The sequence below is a fragment of the Schistocerca nitens genome, chromosome 1, assembly GCF_023898315.1.
Source record: "Schistocerca nitens isolate TAMUIC-IGC-003100 chromosome 1, iqSchNite1.1, whole genome shotgun sequence".
NCBI lineage: Eukaryota > Metazoa > Arthropoda > Insecta > Orthoptera > Acrididae > Schistocerca > Schistocerca nitens.
Window position 1 is genome coordinate 199,597,115 of NC_064614.1, and position 20,344 is coordinate 199,617,458.

General features: G+C 38.1%; 1 protein-coding gene across 1 annotated transcript in view; it reads right to left on the bottom strand.

The window, feature by feature from the left end:
• Nucleotides 1-9,691: 9,691 nt before the first annotated feature.
• LOC126235080 (sodium-dependent dopamine transporter) overlaps nucleotides 9,692-20,344 on the bottom strand; it is a 644,375-nt gene continuing 633,722 nt past the window's right edge. The window contains exon 14 of the mRNA XM_049943817.1: nucleotides 9,692-10,235. Coding sequence (XP_049799774.1) covers nucleotides 10,119-10,235 — 117 coding nt within the window. The 3' untranslated portion in view covers nucleotides 9,692-10,118. The remainder of the gene's footprint in view (nucleotides 10,236-20,344) is intronic.

A 20,344-nucleotide genomic window follows, 5' to 3' on the forward strand; every position in this document is an offset into this window, starting at 1 on the left:
AGCCACAGCCTAGGGGATGTTTCCAGAATGAGATTTTCACTCTGCAGTGGAGTGTGCGCTGATATGAAACTTCCTGTCAGATTAAAACTGTCTGCTGGACCGAGACTCGAACTCAGGACCTTTGCCTTTCGTGGGCAAGTGCTCTACCAACTGAGCTACCCAAGCACGACTCATGCCCTGTCCTCACAGCTTTACTTCTGCCAGTACCTCATCTCCTACCGTCCAAACTTTACAGAAGTTTTCCTGCGAACCTTGCACTTCTGTAAAGTTTGGAAGGTAGGAGACGAGGTACTGGCAGAAGTAAGGCTGTGAGGACGGGGTGTGAGTCATGCTTGGGCAGCTCAGTTGGTAGAGCACTTGCCCGCGAAAGGCAAAGGTCCCGAGTCTGAGTCTCAGTCCAGCCCACAGTTTTAATCTGCCAGGATGTTTCATATCAGCGCACACTCCGCTGCAGAGTGAAAATCTCATTCTGGAAACATCCCCTAGGCTGTGGCCAAGCTATGTCTCCGCAATATCCTTTCTTTCAGGAGTGCTAGTTCTGCAAGGTTCGCAGGAGAACTTCTGTAAAGTTTGGAAGGTAGGAGATGAGGTACTGGCAGAAGTAAAGCTGTGAGGACGGGGCGTGAGTTGTGCTTGGGTAGCTCAGTTGGTAGAGCACTTGCCCGCGAAAGGCAAAGGTCCCGAGTTCGAGTCTCGGTCCAGCACACAGTTTTAATCTGCCAGGAAGTTTCATATCAGCGCACACTCCGCTGCAGAGTGAAAATCTCATTCTATGACAAGTTGTTGTTCATGATCCGAATTTGAACCCACTGTTAACCAAACAAAGTTTGTATTTCTGATCAAGACTTGACTAAGCATAAAGAGACCTAAAATATCAAAGTGTTCACCAACATCAGTTTTCAGGGCCAAATGTCTGATGCTGAAAATGAATGATGACGTGGTTAGCACTGCTCTGGGAACCCCATGACTCTTATATTGCTCCTGAGAAATAACCACGAATGGTATGCAATAATGTGTAATGAGCAAGTGTGAAATGCCATCAAGTAAAGTAGTGGTGATGGACAGGGATTAGAACAGAGTACCTATATGAATTGTCAACTAAGCACAATCAGATGTCACATATTAAATACATTCATCAACTGCATGATAATTTAACCTGAAATGATGATACAGATGATTTTAGCCTGGCAGGGTTACGAACCTGGCATCTTTCACTACTGCCTTGTAACTATGAACAGACATGAAATAGTTATTGTTTCTTCACCAGCAGCAAGCTGTACAGATTTTCGACTAGAGGTAAAACAACAAATATTCTATGTAGCCTGGGACTCCAACCCTGTGCATATCGTCGTTGTTTACCACACGCAAAGAGGTGTCAACTACCAAATTCTCTTTCACTAGTAGTTAGGATTGCACCATTCATAGAGACTTGGAGGAGTTTGGCAATGTGAGAAAATGTGAAATGATGTAACAGTATCATCTTGAAGGATTGAAATACAGAGAAAAATTGGAATCAGAGACTGAATCCTAGACCAGTGCCAATATTTTCAAAATCTCAAGGACACTTAAAATAAGAATTTAACGTCGATTGGTTGGTGAACTAAAATAACATCGCTAGTGTAAGAAAGATTACTAGAGACAGAGATTCTGTAAGCAGCAAATTCCGCCTCTGACAGCCAAAACTAATCCAACCCAGTTCCAGTCAGTAGCGAATGGACATGTTTAATGTTGATCTGGAACCATGAAAGAGTCCTTTGTTCTTGACATTGCATTACTCGAGGTGAAGAGGGTATGTTTTTGCCTGTTAAAAACTGGTACCCCATCAGGAATCAAGTGGAGTAGGTTCCACCTATGAGTAACTTGTAAAAAGACCGTGAGGGTAAAATTAGAGAGGTTCGAGTCAGACACAGGCTTACAGAGAATCATTCTTCCCAGGAACCATTTGCAACTAGAATAGGAAAGAGGGGAGAATACCCTCTCCCAAAGACCATGACTTGCAAAGTATTGATGTAGCTGTAGATATGGATGGCATAATATTCAGTGAATACACTTCTGCTTCCTTGGAGGTAGTGAATGACGTGCACAGGGCATCCGCATTAGAAAAGTGCAGGTGTCTTCTTTTCCATTCTCAAAATAAATGCTGTATTCTTTGTTGTTTGATGTTATGACGAGACCAGTTGAATTTTGGCTGTTGATAAGTTGATGGTTGTTTCTTATCTGTGGTGTAAGCCATAATGGTCAATCTTATCCTTCAAAATAGTCTTGCACATGATTGTACAGTTTGATGTTAAAGATTGCTGATTAGTTATTCACATGTCTCATGGATCATTTTGTATGATAAATCATAATGATGTGGAATGAAGCATTTTACATTCACATTACAAATTAATTTGTGAAGATGGCTACATGCTGTAGTTGTCTGTTGGATATTTTACATCACTAGGTAAGTGATCAAAATTGTTTGTTGCGGCATGGTGTACAGTTTCTTATGCTAAAGACAACCTTGATTTGGAGAAATGAATGTCATTTTCCCTTGTGTTCATCATTGTTCCGTTTGAACTGTAATGGATTATTTACAACAAACTTCAAGAGGGAATGAATATACTGTGAAGAAGTAATCTGTATGCGCAATTCTAAACAGATGTCTACAAGATTATCATGGACGAGCACCACATATTATTCACACAGCATGTTTTTGCCTAACGAAAACTTTCTTTCTTAAAGATGAGTTACTCCAGAACATTATTCCGTATGGCGTTACTGAATGAAAATATGCAAAATATGTCAGGTTACTGATTTGACTGTCCCCAAGATTTGTAATGATTCTAAGTGCAAATGTAGCTGAAATAAGTTGTTTTAGGAGTTCCAAGACATGCTTTCTCCAGTTTGCATTCCAATCGGTATGAACACCTTAGAATTTTGAAGTTTACATTCTATTTATTATTTTCTCGCCATGTGTTACACTTCTTACTAGTGTAATACCTTTAGGTGGGCAGAACTGAATATGTTGTGTCTTTAAAATTTAGGGCAAGACCAGTCATGGAAAACCAGTCAATGATACCTTTAAGAACATTGTTTACCATTTCTTCTGTTTCTGTATGTATTATTGGATTGATTACAACATCAGTGTCATCTGCAGAAATAACTAATTCTGCTTGTTGTACATTAGACACAAGATTGTTTACATACAAGAAGAACAATAGCAGACCTAAGTTCGAGCATTGAGGTACCCCACAGATGTTTTCTCCCGTGTCAGAATTATGTCCTTCCTCTTCAACAGTAGTTGATACTGTCTGCTTGGTACAACATTCATAGTGCTCACAGACGATCTGTATTTCTTTCCTTTGTATGTGTTGTATGAGCAACACAAGATCCAGATAGTCGTCCATGACTCCCATAATTATATTATCTGGGAGTTGTTAGCACTTCTTTCATTGTGTTATTTTTGAGGCATTACTGCAATATGATGGAACCACTTGACTAGTCCTCTGTTGTTGCAACATTCTTTAGCAGGAGTACTAGATACACATTTTCTGCTATGCATTTCATGATTGATGAAACTATGAGGGGCAGTAAAATTAAAACTGAACACCAATGACAATGGGACCATGGATGGCTCAATTCAATGGTAATCACCATATGCATTAAGACGTGTATCCCACTGGGAGATGAGGTGATCAATTAGTGTTTCATAGATTGTGTTTGGCTGATGACATATCCATAACTGCACTCACTCTTGCACATCCTCATCCAACTGAAACTGATGTCCACATGTCTTTCTTCAGGTCAGCAAATACGTGAAAACCACATGGTGAAAGATCTGGGCTGTATGCAGGATCTTGCAGTGTTGCCCAACCAAATCATTGAAGCATACTTTCATCTAAATGGCAGTATGATAGCAGGCATTCTCACACAACAGGATGATTCTGTCCAACAGCATTTTGTCAGCCTGAGGGCAGATGGCAAAGCCAACAGTGGTAACATGCCACACCTCACCCACCAAACAAATCCAAAGTTGTTCACACAAGTTCTAGTAGTGTCATGGTGACCTATTTCTTTGACTGTAGGGGCCCTCTGATCATAAAGTTCTTTGAGTGTAAAATTGCGATTGATGCACAGCACTATGAAGACACTTTGCAGGGACTGTGACATGCCATAAAGTCAAAACCTCCAGGAATGCTGTCAGACAGAATCATCCTATTCCACAATGACACCCACCCCCACACTGCCAGTCAGATGAAGGCAGGGGTTGGGAAACACTGCAACATCTTCTGCACAGCTGATCTTCGACCATGTAATTTCACATCTTTGGTTACCTGAAGAAAGATGTGCAGATGTTGGTTTCAGTTGGACAAGGAAGTGAAAGAGTGGGTGCGGTTGTGGATCTGTCAGCAGATGACTGCATTCTACAAGATAGGAATTTGTCATCTCATCTCCCAATGGGATAAATGTCTTCATGCATGTGGCCATTACTTTTGAACAGAAACATTCTGTGGTCCTGTTGTGACAATTGTTTGGTTTTCATTTAACTGGCCTTTATATATTGGCTTCCATCATATTTTGGTTCACTGTGAGACAAAATATTAAAATCCTCTGTAAACGTGATTATGTAGCGTTTCCTTGATACTGAGCTCTGTGTTTTACTTGTTATTCCATCAAATCGACTTGCCACTGGTTATGGCCAAAAGGTTTCTTAATTTCCTCCTCTCATTTACCCCAATTATTGAGTTTGTTTACATTGTTATTGAACCAGTGCTGAGCTTTACCACCCAAGTAAAAGTAGGTATTGATGCCACACATCATACTATAGTATTTGTTGCACTTAGTAATTCAGCCAAACCTCTTTAACATTTCATCTGACCCTGATGAGTGTCTCCTAAAAATACTGCTGGAAGCCTGATGTGAAATTGCCTGTTTGTCATTTCAGTATCCATTGGTCTTATGTGTTTTTGTACCTGGGATTCTGATTATAGAGTTAATGACTATTTCAGAGCCAAAATGGAATAATGGTGTTGTTGATGTGAAGTAACTAGTAAGTCCCACAGTTTGTCACGTAGTCACGGGAATTGTGTATCTAATGTGAGAGCTTACCTGTCAATGAAAGCCAACATTTGATACTGAAAGCAGGTTTATTATGTAAACACAAAGTAAAACTCATTTAGAGCTTAACTGCATTTTGAACAGTGTGTGTACATTTACATGCATCAGACATATTTTTGGTCTTACAAAAATCCAAACATTGTCTTATCAAGAAGGCCTTTGATCTTCCAGAGATGGATGACATCAGAGATATTGGTCTATAATTTTATATGAGTATATCTTTAGAGAAGGCACATTATTCTGATAATACACTTTGCCTGAACTCTCATTATGTTAAAGAAACTTGTGTGCAGTATATGCATTCTTTCATAACACAGATGGCTGTTCATCTCGGCCTGCTGACTTTTAAACTTGTAAGTTTTGTATTTTATTGTTTTTATGACTTAATAATCTATGCTGGGGAACAAAATTGTTATACTTACATACCTTTCAGGTGTTATAACTAAAATATTAGGAAAAAGAGTAAATTCTAAAATTTATTAATTTCTGTTAGTTATCTGTTATGCTATTGCTTTCCTTTATCTTTATATTGTTTCTTTGTTTGACTTACTTCATTTCTTTTTTATGTTCTTCCAAGTTGATTTGGTTTTATTCTCTGTACAATATATTATTTTCTCAGTCACTGATTCTTTTGGAGGCAAACATTACTCATCTGAACACCTTTCTGTAACTGTGGTGAAAGTTTATGAACTCCAATTTCCTGTAATCTCTTTAAGAAAACGGTTTTATGAGTCTAAGAGGAATTTCTAAAACCTACCATTATCTGCCTGGTATTATTAGATGTTGCTACTGAATGACATATTTTGGAAGTATTTTTGCAGGAATTTAATTTATATCATGTAGATAAATTGAATGTGGGAGGCTATATTGCAAGCAATTGTTTGGAGGTGTTGGACAACAAGGGCCAAAATTCTTTCAGTGGTGGCAGGCATAGGCCCTTCCCAGAACCTCTACCCTGAATTCATTTCTCTCCTCACTCCTATTACACACTGAACACTCAACTTCTACATGATCCACATAATCCACAAATCCAACAATCTGGGACACCCCATTGTGGCTGCTTATTGTGCCTCCACTGAAAGAATTTTGGCTCTCACTGCCCAACACCTCCAACCAATTGCCCATAATCTAGACTCCCAGATCAAAGATCTGTTGACACTGTCTCCCTATACACTAAGATCCCTCATGCCCATGGCTTTACCACTGTTGAACACTACCTTTACCAACATCCCTCAGACTCCAAACCAACACCTCATTCATGACACAACTTACTGACTTTATACTAACTCACAACTAATTCTCCTTTGAAGGGAAGATATACAAACAAATCCGTAGCACAGTCAATGGCATCTGCATAGCCACAAGGATCATAACCCTGTGGAAAGCACTGCCCAATCCACCCACCCAGCACTTCCTATGGCAGTCCTGTCACAGGCTTATCATACCCCATCAGGTGTCAGGCCACCTGTGAAAGTGCCATGTCATTTACCAGCTCTGCTGGAATCATTGCACAGCTTTTTATGTTGATGTGACTACCAACCATCTGTCCACCAGGGTGAACAGCCACTGCCAAACTGGTGAAGAGCAAAGTAGGCCACCCTGTGGCTCAATATAGCATGCTTGATTTAAATGGCTGCTTCACTAACCAAGCCATCTGGATCCTCCCCTTCAACACCAGCTTTCCAGAACTGTGGAGACAGGAGTTATCTCTGTTCCTGAAATTATCCCAGCCTCACCCTTCAGTAACATACTGTCCCCACACCTTCCAACCAACAATTTCCATTCAGTGTCATATTATCTCTTCTGTATTCTCATCTCCCACCCTCTCTGTGTGCTGCCCTCAGCCAGTGCACCTGCCCATCTTTCCTCTTCCCCACTCCTCTCCTTTTTCATCCCCTGTCTGTCCTCTTTGTCTGCACCTCCCTGCCCCACAGCTACCAGACACTGCACCTGTTGGCTTTCTAGTCCCTGCATACTCTGCCAGAAGCTGCTCTTCTCTCACCATGCCTGTACATCACTATCCCTCCCCCTTCCCCACCCATCCAGATTGCTGCTTCCATTCTGTGTGACAGCTGCATTCTGCTCCAAACTGCTGGAGGCGATGGTCATTTGTGCATGAGGTGTGCTTGCTTGTGTGAATGAATGAATGTGTGTGTGTGTTTCTCTTTCTGGTGAAGGCTGCGACCAAAAGCTGATGTGTAAGCGTTTTTTTGCTGTGCCTCCCTGCAACTTAACATGTAGTCTTTACAGTAGGAAGCAATGTTCTTACATTGTTAAACACAATTTTTTAATCTTTTTTTAATCTCTCTCTCTCTTTCTCTCTTTTTTTTTTTAGATGACCCATCTTGTAGATGATCCATTTCAAGCAGTTTGTTTTATTTAAAACAATGAGAACTACCACACTGTGATCAGTCAGCATCATCACCACCACCATCAACATCAAGTTATATGTTTTCAAATGATTTGCCAACATGTGTTTCTGTGTTGGTAGATTTCCTCCCTCAACACAGTATCCCACGTCTCTCCTTCTTATGTGTTCTTTAGTTGGCCCCACCACCTCTTTGTAGGAAGTCCATCTGGTCTGCATCCTGCCATGCTCTTTTTAGTGATCATTAAATACATAAAATGGTAAGTACTTTCTTGCATGGTCTTTACAGTGGTTTTGCTGGGTATGTAGTTAGATGCAGATATGTCATGTCAGCAAATTACCAGTATTAGTTATGGCTCCACATTTTTCACTTCACAGCACTGTTGGAAGTACCTCAAGTTATGACACCAGAACACTTTTAAGAAGTGCCCATATGTGCAGTGGGTCAGGATGTTAAATAATATAAGCAAAAAATGAGAAGGTCATGATAAAAACTTCTTTAAATAAATCTTTTTTATTGTTTGTTAATAAAAAGTTTCACATACTTGTTACTAAAAACATAAGCAATAATTAAAAATTAACAACAATAAAAGTGATCATGACATTTATTTTTCAACATAGGTAGTTGAATGTTGATTCTCCATCAACAATGAATGGAATGGTAGTACATTACTGTTTTACATTGTGCCTGTGTGAATGATTAAAAATCATAGACAGCAGATAATTATTACACCCTGTACTTCCAGCAGTGAACCAGAGTGACAAAAAATATGTGGAACATTAATTTGTATTTTTTCTTTATTTACAAAACATGTTACATCTTCCAATAATTTATTGAATACTATTCACAGAAAAATGCCAACTAATAGAACGTTAAAAGCTCATTAAACAAATTTTACACACTGTAACATCTTTTTGTACAATTTATTGCTCCCTGTACAGCTTTATCTATTACATATATTGTTTCTATACTATTGGTTGTATGATGTGATGGGTATTTCTCAAAATACCTGTTTTTCCGAGCAATTCCATTGTAAAATACTGCATGTAAAACATCAGTCTAAATAAAAATATTGTACTTATAACTTCTTAACTAATAGTATAGCCACATCATTGCAAAAAATATAACTACTACTTGCCTTACAAGCATTTGAGATATCAAATAAGTTAATCCTGCTGGTATTACAGTCTCTTTTGGTTCATAATCTATTCTACAGCATTTAACTACCAACTTCACAACAACATCTAATGTTTGCTTTACATATTTCCTTTTCTTGTACATATTTATACAAACTATGTACATTTTAGTTTCTTCCATTGCACCATAATAAACTGTATCAAATTTGAGAACAAGTGTTGCAAGTAAACACATTCAAAAATATCCAATGGCTGTTCTGGCTATTTTTGAACTGCACAGGCATTTTTTGTTATAAAAAATTAGCATTTATTTTGTCACTCTATGTTATTTTACATGAAAACACACACTGTTTACATTTTGTTAAAAAATTAGCCTTTTACATTCTGTACAACTACAATAACAGCACACTTACAGTAACTTGATTATAATACTGTGGTGTCATTTTTGTTTCTAAAATTATACCTACTAACAGCAATGGTATATTGTGCACTAAAATATCATCTTCCAATCTCTATTATGCTACTGTTTTAGTTACCTAACTGTTTGGCAAGACCTAAAGTTTGTACATCACATTTATTTTTATACTGGTTAGTACACACATAATATTTTCCTTTGTTACACTCATATTTAAAGATCTTTCCACACCAATATATTTAATTACAGCAGATAAATTGTTTTTCTACAAAGTACTCACTGTTTGACTATCTTTGGTTCTCAGATCTTTATTGAGTCTCTATAACTATCAATAGTTACTGCTACATTTTTACTAACTGGCAAGATAGTGTAAATCTGGCAATTATATAATACTTATTTTGCTATAAACTTTACATCACAAAATGTTTACAGCATTATGTATGGGAGACAAACTACTGGACATCACAACCATTTATGGGTTTATTATACTTGTAAGAACTAGATAAAAGACAAAAGTACTCTTTTGTAAGTGTCCTAAATACACTGCTAACAACCTTACTGTATTGTTGAATATGAGATATGAGATAATCTGATAGATAGCATATTTGATTTGAATGAATGCTGATTTCAACATACTAAATTCCCTCAAAGTTCTGACTCAAATAAAATGTTATGCAAACGACTGGAAGCCAGTAACAGAAGTATTCAAAGCTGACAGATCACAGATTTTAGATGTAAAAGTGCATTAGAGCATGTTAAATGAGTTTTAGTTGAGGGTTGTAACATTTACATGAATGCAGTGAAAGTGAAATACAGTTTTTTCATATAACTTCCAAAGATATTGGTCAGTTTTGTGTTGTTTGCTTATGACACTACTGGAAATAATCAGTATCTTTTATAGATCATGGACATTATACGTATAACCTGTAAACTAGGGTCTACTTTAATGGTCATGTTGGAGCAATTTCAGTATTTAAGACTGTAGCAACATCACATAAATTCAGTGATAAATATTTAAGAAGCCATTTTAATGTACATTATGTATAAACTATGATTAGTGGCAATTTTTTCTATATTGTATGAAACTGCTCTACTTACTTAGACATTTTCAGCAACAGGGCTTGATGTGAGCCTTACTTGTGTAGGATCACTCTGTATGCCATTGACTGCCATCCTCTGCTGATCTCGCCATGGAGTTGTCAGGAATTTCAGTCTCTGTAACAAGCGGTCAAATTTATTTTGTTCAGTAGTCACTAAGCCTTCTAATAGGAGCTCATTATATTTCCATGTACTTGTAAGAGTAAAACAATTTGTTAACATTCATGAAAAAAAGTTATATAAATAATGCAGCAGTTACAACAGACATAAATTTATCACAATTTGTGGACATTCTAAGAACAATAAATTCATATCACAATAGCTTACTGGGCAGTTTTGATGTCATTTCACACTTCACCAGGGTTCATCCACAAGAAACTTTGTCTTTATTGAAGCAACAATTTTAACATCATATGTTAAACTTCCTCAAGTCACTGCTTAATGATGACATACTTCCTTCATGTTGGAACGACTATAAGCAAGTTCATGGGGCTTAAAATTGGCTCACCTGTATTACCTGCCATGGTGAACTTAATATATTGAGAAATTTGGAGAAGCCTGTTAGTAAAAATTATAGAATCCTTGTTGCAGAACTGACAAGTCTATGTCACGCTAGTAGGCAACAGAAGTCTCTGGAGGATGTAGAAAAATGGCCTTGCTCAGGGAAGTGTTCTAGCCCCCATCCTGTTCAACATACACACAAATAATCAGCCAGTACCCAAATATATAAGACATTTTCTCTATACTGATGATTGGGTATCATAGAGCAAGGAAGAACCTTTGAGGAAGTAGATGTAAAGTTTAGGAGAATACCCTAGTACCCATGTCAACATATTATGATGACAACTCTCTCAAATCAAATTCAACTAAAAACTAAAGTATGCACTTTTCACCTGCACCCAAGCCTAGCAAATATAAAGCTGCACATTGACTGAATGGGTCTACCATTGAGCACACAGACCAGCTGACATATCTTGGAGTGACTCTTGACAGGTCCCTCACACACAAACATCACTGTGAAAAACCCGAAGTAAGGTAGCTGCAAGGATCAATATCCTTTGAAAGTTAACTGGTAGTAAGTAGGGTGCCAAATCTATTGTGCTTAAAACTACCACTTTGGCTCTTTGCTTTTCCACAGTTGAGTACTCGTGTCCTGTCTGGTCTAGATCGGCACATGCAAAGTAGATCAACATAAGCCTTCATGAAATCTCTAGGCTAGTCACAGGAAGCATGAGACCCACTCCACTGGAAAAGACCTACCAAGCTTCAGGTTTCAGCAGTCACAAATTGCATGAACATACTGGGCAATTCAAAAAGACATTTGATGAGCACCATTCACTACACTTCAACCTTTACGGATTAAAAAGACTAAAATCGAGATAGTGTGGAGCCTATTAGAACCTGATAATAAGTGTGACTGAAATACTAAACATGGAACATCATCTAACATGCCAAAATTGTCCTGTACAGCTTGGCAACAGTGTATTGGAAGCAGTATGATTGGAATGGTAACATTCTGGATTTAATTGGTAACTGCTAGACAGCATGCACAAGTAGAACAGACACCAGCATTTCACCAGAAGTGGGAAGGAGAGTATAGGTCTTAAAAAATTTCACAGTTATTATGGAGACTGTCGTGGCAAAGAAACACAAGAAGATTTCATTGTACATAAGATATGTGTTCACATTGATTTAGAAGACTATGAAATGGGTTTTAGAAGAAATGATAGAGGGAAACTTAATTTCTATAAAGAGAAATGTATCCAAAATGAAACTATGATACAAGAGAGCAGCAGGTACAGGAGATAGACTATCCTTAGCAGAATATGAGAATATTTTGGGAACTTGTTACACACCATGCACTTTGTTCTAATCACCTAACAGGCTTCAGGTTACACAAATCACTATAGTTGTTGCCTACTTCCTTTTCTCTCCTCATATTCCTCCTTCCTGTTTCTGACATTTTCTTTCCATTTCAACTTCTTTACTGTTTATATTGTTGTCTTTTGTGTCCTTTGACTTTTTTTCCTCCATCATTTTTTCTGCTTTCCTTTTTTCTGTAGACGCTTAATTTTGTGTAATCTATGCTTCCAGATTCAGTCTGCCGTTACTGTATTTCTGGTTTGTTGATTGCCACTCTTAATTAACTTTTTGGGATTCCAAATCTTGTCTTCTACTAGCATTTAACTACTTATTGCACTCCTGTCTTATCCCTTTATAGTTCTGCATAGTGTATTCACAAACTCCTGCCTTTTTTCTCCAAGTTCCTCCTTTCATATTTCAGATGAATGAATCTCTGAATGCAAAAGCTAACTTTTTTATCTGTGCCTACTTCCATATTTAACTCATAAGATTTACAAGATGTCAAAACTGATCCATCATTTTCCCAAAAATGAACAAGTTTTAGAGGCTGCAAATCCATATATCTGTAGCAGTACTTATGGGTAAAGGAACAGATAAAACTTAAGAACTGACTTTTGGTTTGTCAGTTTGTAATGTTTGATCAAGGGGATACATGGACAATTGGAAAGCCTTTGAATAATAATAATAATTTTTACTTGCATCATCATTACAGCCTTGGACACCAAATTAAAAAAGATGTTAATAAAATAATACAACAATCTAATAGAATATGTTAAAAACAGCACATTAGATATTCTAGCTGAGATTCTGTAAATAGATATTTGCTACCACTAGTATAAGCCATATACTAAAAAGTCCATATTTATTGCAAATTAGGGTTTACAGTAGCATCTCCCCTCCTCCCTCCACAAGGAAGCATGTAGTTATACCATATGCCAATTGCAATGGCCAATAGAGGTGGATGGGCAAAAATTAAAAGATACTAGAAAGGAATAGTAATATTTCAGAGTGAATGTGGAATAATGGAAAGAGACTGAGGCAGACACAAGTACCAAGAGAGCAATGGCATATGGTCAGAGCCATCTGCTGTGGAGAGTATGCTAAATAGGAGAGCGCTAGTGCTTTGAACCATCTGCCTGGTAGCTGAGCTAATGTACAAGAGAATGAAATTCATTTATATCTCTCTCCAGACAGATGCAGAAGGCAGTCACTTGACCTCTCCTCCATGCCTCCTGATTGGTTATTCAAAGGATGCTGGGCTATGCTGCATCTTAGAGGTAGGTGAGCTTCTTGTGTATCTAGAAATGTGGAAAATTCTGAAGTGACAGGTGTCCTGTGCTTCTCTCAACACTGTGTAATGACAGTGATAGAGAAGATGAATGTCAGGGATTACTGAATAGTATCATTTTTATGCAGGGTTAACATGGAAAACGGAACAAAAGCGAACTGGTGCTTTTCATTTATTATGGAAAAAGGGAGTTGCAACATATGTAAAAATTGGACATAGAGTTAAAAACACTGGAAAAAGCAGTTTCTGTGCAGATCAGAACCCAGAAGCATGTGCTTGTGAGTTGTTATTGCACACAGATTCATTGCTGAGATGTCTGTCAGGCAAGATGGATCAGTTAGTAGCTTGTGGAGATTTCCATGTAGATTTCTTAAAAGATTCTGACAGGAGAAATGAATTGGAATCATTATTTGGCTGGTTCAGTCTGATTTGAGTAGTGCATTTTCCTACTTGTGTAGAGCAGTGTATCATTACCTTGACTGATAAAATTCTTATAGACAGGGCTCAGGCTGAAACAGTTAATATGTATCCAATTGTTACTGGACTGACTGATCAGGGTGTGCAATTAATGGAAATGAACAGTACAGCATCTTGAAGGTATGAGGCATGCTCATACAAAGCACTGAGGCTTTCTACTGATAAGTGGTTCAGTTGAAGAAGCAAGAGAATATATCAAAAATGTCCTTCCACAAAACTTTAAGCAACTAGAAGAAGCGCCAACATCATCCACTAAAATTAATAGGATCATAAAGTTCCCAAAATAAAAGTTTCTGTGGTGTTTATGGAATAAAACAGAATTCTGAAAAGTGATTGTAATGTACTGAAATTGTACTCTGTACTTATCACTGGTTTCTGGAACTTTTGAAGTTGATCATGCCTTTTCTCCAGGGAGCATTGTAGTAGCGGTCACATGCCATATTGGTGTGTGCAGAAGATTCATTGTTGAGCTCCTACAAGGAGCAGTCATGCACAGCCACAACACAGATAAGCAGTATGTAGAAATTGGTAGAAAGTATAATTAAGATTGGAAAGTTGTATAAAGTTGTACATCTGGTTCATAGGAGAAAAGTGTTTGAGTAATCCAGTCATTTCATGGAAAAGCTCATGATGTTAGTTGTGAGCTTTATGGTTGAAACAGTAATGTGTTTGTGGATGAGTAATTTTCATGGAGAAACATGTAGATGATAGAACAAAAATGAAAAGGCTTCTCAAATAAATGATTAAGTGTTTAATCAATGTGGAAATGCAGCATAGGAGTGGTTACTTCAGTGTGAATGTGAAACAAGAATAACTGTTAATGTGATACTGGATGAGCTTAGGCATTGTTTGGGAAGTGTGTTACATGCTAAAGTGACAATAAAACAAAGTAATATGACTTGCACTGTCGATATTTTAAAGTGATATTTTCCAATTTTCAATTATATGAGTATGATACCATATCATAATGAAATAAAAACTGTGCTGGAGAAACCAATGACCAGTCATTAATAGATCCAGAAGAAGGCCACATTAACCGATGCTGAAACGTTGGTTTCTCCAGTATAGTTTATTTACTTTATGATGTGGTATGATACTCAGAAAACTTTTAAGGCAATTGACTATGGCCATGGAAGCCTATGCAGTTATAAATACTTTAATATTTGGAAAGTGTTCATACTAGGCACATGACCAGGTTCATTTTGTAACAAAGCATATTCTCTATATAAAGCTTCCATACTCAAGTCTGGTAGAACCTGTACAAGACCCAAATAATAATCACTTTAGTATGAACAAATTTACTTTACTTAGCACATCACAATTTGGATTCCAGAACAACTGCTTGATAATTTATACATTCACTCCCTAAACATTATATGGCTTATATAATAAAGTACCCCAGTTAGTATTTTTTTGTTTTCTTTTGAATGCATTAGATAGCGTAGAAGTTTTATGGGTTTGATGGCTTTACAAACAACTGGTTTGAATCATACTTAACAAACAGAATGCAAAATGTTGTATGGAATAATTCAAAAAAATGTTGTAAGAGGATAAATTTTAGTGACCGGGGAGAAATCACAATGGGAGTCCCATGGGTTCAAATTTGAGTCCATTCCTATTCCATATATGTGTGAGAATGACCTTCCACTTAACATTCATCAAGCAGAATTGGTAGTTTTTGTAGATGATGTTGGTGTTGTAATTAACTACATCAGAGATAAAGTAACAGAAAATGATCAAGTGGTTCTTTAACTGAGTCTCCCTAAATTTTGAGAAAACTCACTATATTAAGTTCTGTACAACAAATGAAGTCATATTATATGGAAGTATGTCATGGCAGTCGGCAGCAAGTGGAAACAAACAAGAACTTAGACTGCCTGAGGGGGAAGAGCACTGCAGGGGAACAACTCTGGCCTCCATCTCACATAGCTGCCAGCTTATACACACGTTCTGTGCATCTACAAAAGCAGAACTGACATAACAGTCATTGGGATCAATGTTCATCTCTTGTGTGGTTAGTGTGGCACTCGAAATGTTCTATGCACCACGAGTAATCTGTTCACTCAAAAAAAAAAAAAAAAAAAAAAAACCACATCGTGTGTGATTGCAAATAGGACTTGCACTCTAGGGGTACAAACTTAATCATGTATGCAGATAATTTCATGTAGCTCAGTGGTCTCATGCAAGTATTTTTATTGGATGCCAATTTTGCAACTTGTGTGACCCTAATCTAACCCAATTACGCAACTGGGGAAAGTGGACCTACAGTTTGATGTGGAATCCAAATCACGTGTTGTTCCTGGTGGCTCCTCACACTGTTGAAAGGTGAAGGCTGGGTTAAAATGAAGACTGAAAAATCCATGGTCTGGCCAAGATTTTCTCCCACTTTCCCTGTTTTGTTGCACTCTCTTTGTTGTTTTTTATTTCCCTGTTATTGTTGTCAGAATTTGGTCTGGGCAGACATCACATGACATCCCTTCAAGTTTATCACTGAATAATTCATGCAACTTTTGTTATTACAGAGGACACCCAGCACACTGTACACATATGCTCAGCTACAGTGTCAGCGATGTTCGACTTTTGGCAAATGAGTTTGCGAGTATCAAAGTACGTAACTTATGTGGCCATAACTTTTGACTGCATTGGCTTTGAAGCTTAAGTTACTTACACTGCTGAGGGGCCTTGATAGTTTACATAAATTTCTATTTTATACCTCTACCAGTTCCCAAGAAAAAGGGGTCTTTGTAGATAGACAACAAATGTTAAAAAGTATTTATGTGATGCAGTCACAGATGAACAATTTTGGACTTTTACCCTTTATTTGTATTGAAAAACCTTGCTTCTTGTCAAATTTCATGATTGTAGGTCAATGGGAAGTATCCTATACATTCTGATCAGTGAGTTTGCAAATATTGAAGTGTGTGACATAAATGGCCGTATCTTTTGATTAGATTGACTTAGAAGCTTAAATCTTTTACAGCACTGAGGGACCATAGACTTTACTATGTGATATAAATTTCAACTTGATACTTCAATCCGTTCCTTACAGAAAGGTGTGTTGTCAGGTGGACAGGCAGACAAAGGGAAAACAAAAGGATCCTATAAGGGTTCTGTTTTTACTGACTGAGGTTCGGAACCTTTAAAAATGAGCAATCCACAACACAAAAAATCTGGAGTACACAAAGCGTGTGGTAGTGGTTATGCAGCAGTTGTTTGCTGTGGTTGGCAGTGGTAGTGCAGCCCTATCCTTTACTGTTATCCCACACAACCATAGTTCAAAATACCCCCCCCCCCCCATCTAAAACTGCCACAATATAGTGTTCACACAAAACCAACAGTTGTTGATGCACATGAATGTGTGAGTGAGTAAACAGGGTAGTATGCTCAAAATTTTGATGAAAAATTGAACTGGAAGAAGTGTATTACTGAGTTGATCAAATAATGAAGCTCACAGACTTTTGATCTTAATATAATTGCTAGTCTTTGAAACAAACAAATTAAGCTCCTAACATATTTTGCATATTTTCACTCATATTTGCGGTAAGGCAACTGCAGGAAAGGCACTATGAGTACGGGAAGGACTTAATCATGGCCTTTTTAGATATTGAGAAGGCGTATGACAGTATCTGTAGGGACAAGCTCTGGGATGTTGCTGAACGCAAAAGGGATAGATGAAGAGATAACACGAAAAGTCAGAAAAATGTATGAGGGAAGTGAGAGTTGTGTGAAAGTGGGGAGGGAACGTACTGCATGGTTCAAGCTGGAAAATGGGCTGTGACAGGGAAGTGCACTTTCGCCATTATTGTTTATTATTGTTATGGATGAAATCCTACAGCAAGTATCAGATGCAATTGGAGATCATAAAATGAAAGCAGTGCTTTTTTCCGATGACCTGATGTTGTGGGGAAATTGCGAGAAGGAGGTGCAAGAGCAGTTAGATGTATGGGAGGCAACGGCAGCACAATATGGAATGCATTTCTCTGCAAAGAAAAGTGAAATAATTGTCACAATAAGGAAGAAGAATAGGCCAAATGTGGATATAACGTGTGGAGGGGAAAAACTACAAGTGGTCGAGAACTTCAAGTACCTGGGAAGCATGATTGAAAGTAAGGGGGGAAACGCAATGGAAATAAATGAAAGGTGCAGAAAAGCAGGGCAGTTCTACAAATGCATTAGGGGGCTTATTTGGAGCAAGGAGGTGCCACAGAAATCCAAGGGAATTATATACCGAACCTACTTTGTCCCCATATTGGCATACGGAAGTGAGACATGGGTAATGCACAAAAGCGACAAAAGTAGAATACAGGCTAGTGAAATGAAGTTCCAGAGGAGCAGGTTGAGTGTAACAAGACGAGACAGATTGCGAAATGTGTATGTGAGGGAAAGACTAAAGGAGGAACCAGTACAGGACAGGATAGAAAAATCAAGACTGCAGTGGTATGGACACATGAAGAGAATGGATGAGGGAAGAATTCCAAAGAGGATGTTTGATCTGCAACAGGAGGGGAAGAGGCCCAGAGGAAGACCAAGAGATAGATGGGTGAAGGGAGTGAAGGAATGTGTGACGAGAAGAGGAGAGAACTGGACGAAGGTGGAAGAGGGGGAATGGTGGAAAGACAGAACACGATGGAGAGGCTTGTGTTCCCGACAGACCCAGCCAGTTGCTGGAAACTGTCCATAATGCAATGCATTATGGAATAATTTTCTATAGAAACTCATCACGTAAAAAGAAACTGTTGATTGCACAAAAGCAAGCAGTGAGAATGGTATGGGATGTTTACCTGCAACCATCTTGCAGGCACCTCTTCAAGGAGTCAGGCATTTTAGCTACACCTTCACCAAATACATACATATATATTTGCTAATAAAATTTATCGTAAATAATCCATCACCAATAGTGAAGAGTTGTGATATCCAAGAAAATTACCTTGATTGCTGATTATTAAAGCTATCATTGGCTCAGAGACAAGTTTAATATAGGTAAAAAATAACCATTTGTCTAACATGTAGCACAATAGTTCAAACCCCATTGTTGTTGTTGTTGTGTTCTTCAGTCCAGAGACTGGTTTGATGCAGCTCTACATGCTGCTCTATCCTCTGCAAACTTCTTCATCTCCCAGTACCTACTGCAACCTACATCCTTCTGAATCTGCTTAGTGTATTCATCTCTTGATCTTCCTCTGTGATTATTACCCTCCACACTGCCCTCCAATACTAAATTGGTGATCCCTTGATGCCTCAGAACATGTCCTACCACCCGATCCACTCTTCTAGTGAAGTTGTGCCACAAATTTCTCTTCCCCCCAATTCTATTCAGTACCTCCTCATCAGTTATGTGATCTACCCATGTAATCTTCAGCATTCTTCTGTAGCACCACATTTTGACAGCTTCTATTCTCTTCTTGTCCAAACCATTTATTGTCCATGTTTCACTTCCATACATGGCTACACTCCATACAAATACTTTCAGAAAAGACTACCTGACACTTAAATCTATACTCGATGTTAACAAATTTCTCTTCTTCAGAAACGCTTTCCTTGCCATTGCCAGTCTACATTTTATATCCTCTCTACTTCGACCATCATCAGTTATTTTGCTCCCCAAATAGCAAAACTCTACTACTTTAAGTGTCTCATTTCCTAATCTAATTCCCTCACCATCACCCAACTTAATTCGACTAAATTCCATGATCCTCGTTTTGCTTTTGTTGATGTTCATCTTATATCCTCCTTTCAAGACACTGTCCATTCCGTTCAACTGCTCTTCCAAGTCCTTTGCTGTCTCTGACAGAATTACAATGTCATCGGCAAACCTCAAAGTTTTTATTTCTTCTCCATGGATTTTAATACCTACTCCAAATTTTTGTTTTGTTTCCCTTACTGCTTGCTCAATATACAGACTGAATAACATCGGCGAGAGGCTACAAATTGTAAATAGCCTTTCGCTCCCTGTATTTTACCCCTGCCACCTTTAGAATTTGAAAGAGAGTATTCCAGTCAACATTGTCAAAAGCTTTCTCTAAGTCTATAAATGCTAGAAACGTAGGTTTGCCTTTCCTTAATCTTTCTTCTAAGATAAGGCGTAAGGTCAGTATTGCCACACGTGTTCCAACATTTCTATGGAATCCAAACTGATCTTCCCCGAGGTCAACATCTACCACTTTTTCCATTTGTCTGTAAAGAATTCGCGTTAGTATTTTGCAGCCGTGACTTATTAAACTGATAGTTCGGTAATTTTCGCATCTGTCAACACCTGATTTCTTTGGGATTGGAATTATCTGCTTGAAGTCTGAGGGTATTTCGCCTGTCTCATACATCTTGCTCACCAGATGGTAGAGTTTTGCCATGACTGGCTCTCCCAGAGCCATCAGTAGTTCTAATGGAATGTTGTCTACTCCCGGGGCCTTGTTTCAACTTAGGTCTTTCAGTGCTCTGTCAAACTCTTCACGCAGTATCGTATCTCCCATTTCATCTCCATCTACATCCTCTTCCATTTCCATAATATTGTCCTCAAGTACATCGCCCCTGTGTAGACCCTCTATATACTCCTTCCACCTTTCTGCTTTTCCTTCTTTGCTTAGAACTGGGTTTCCATCTG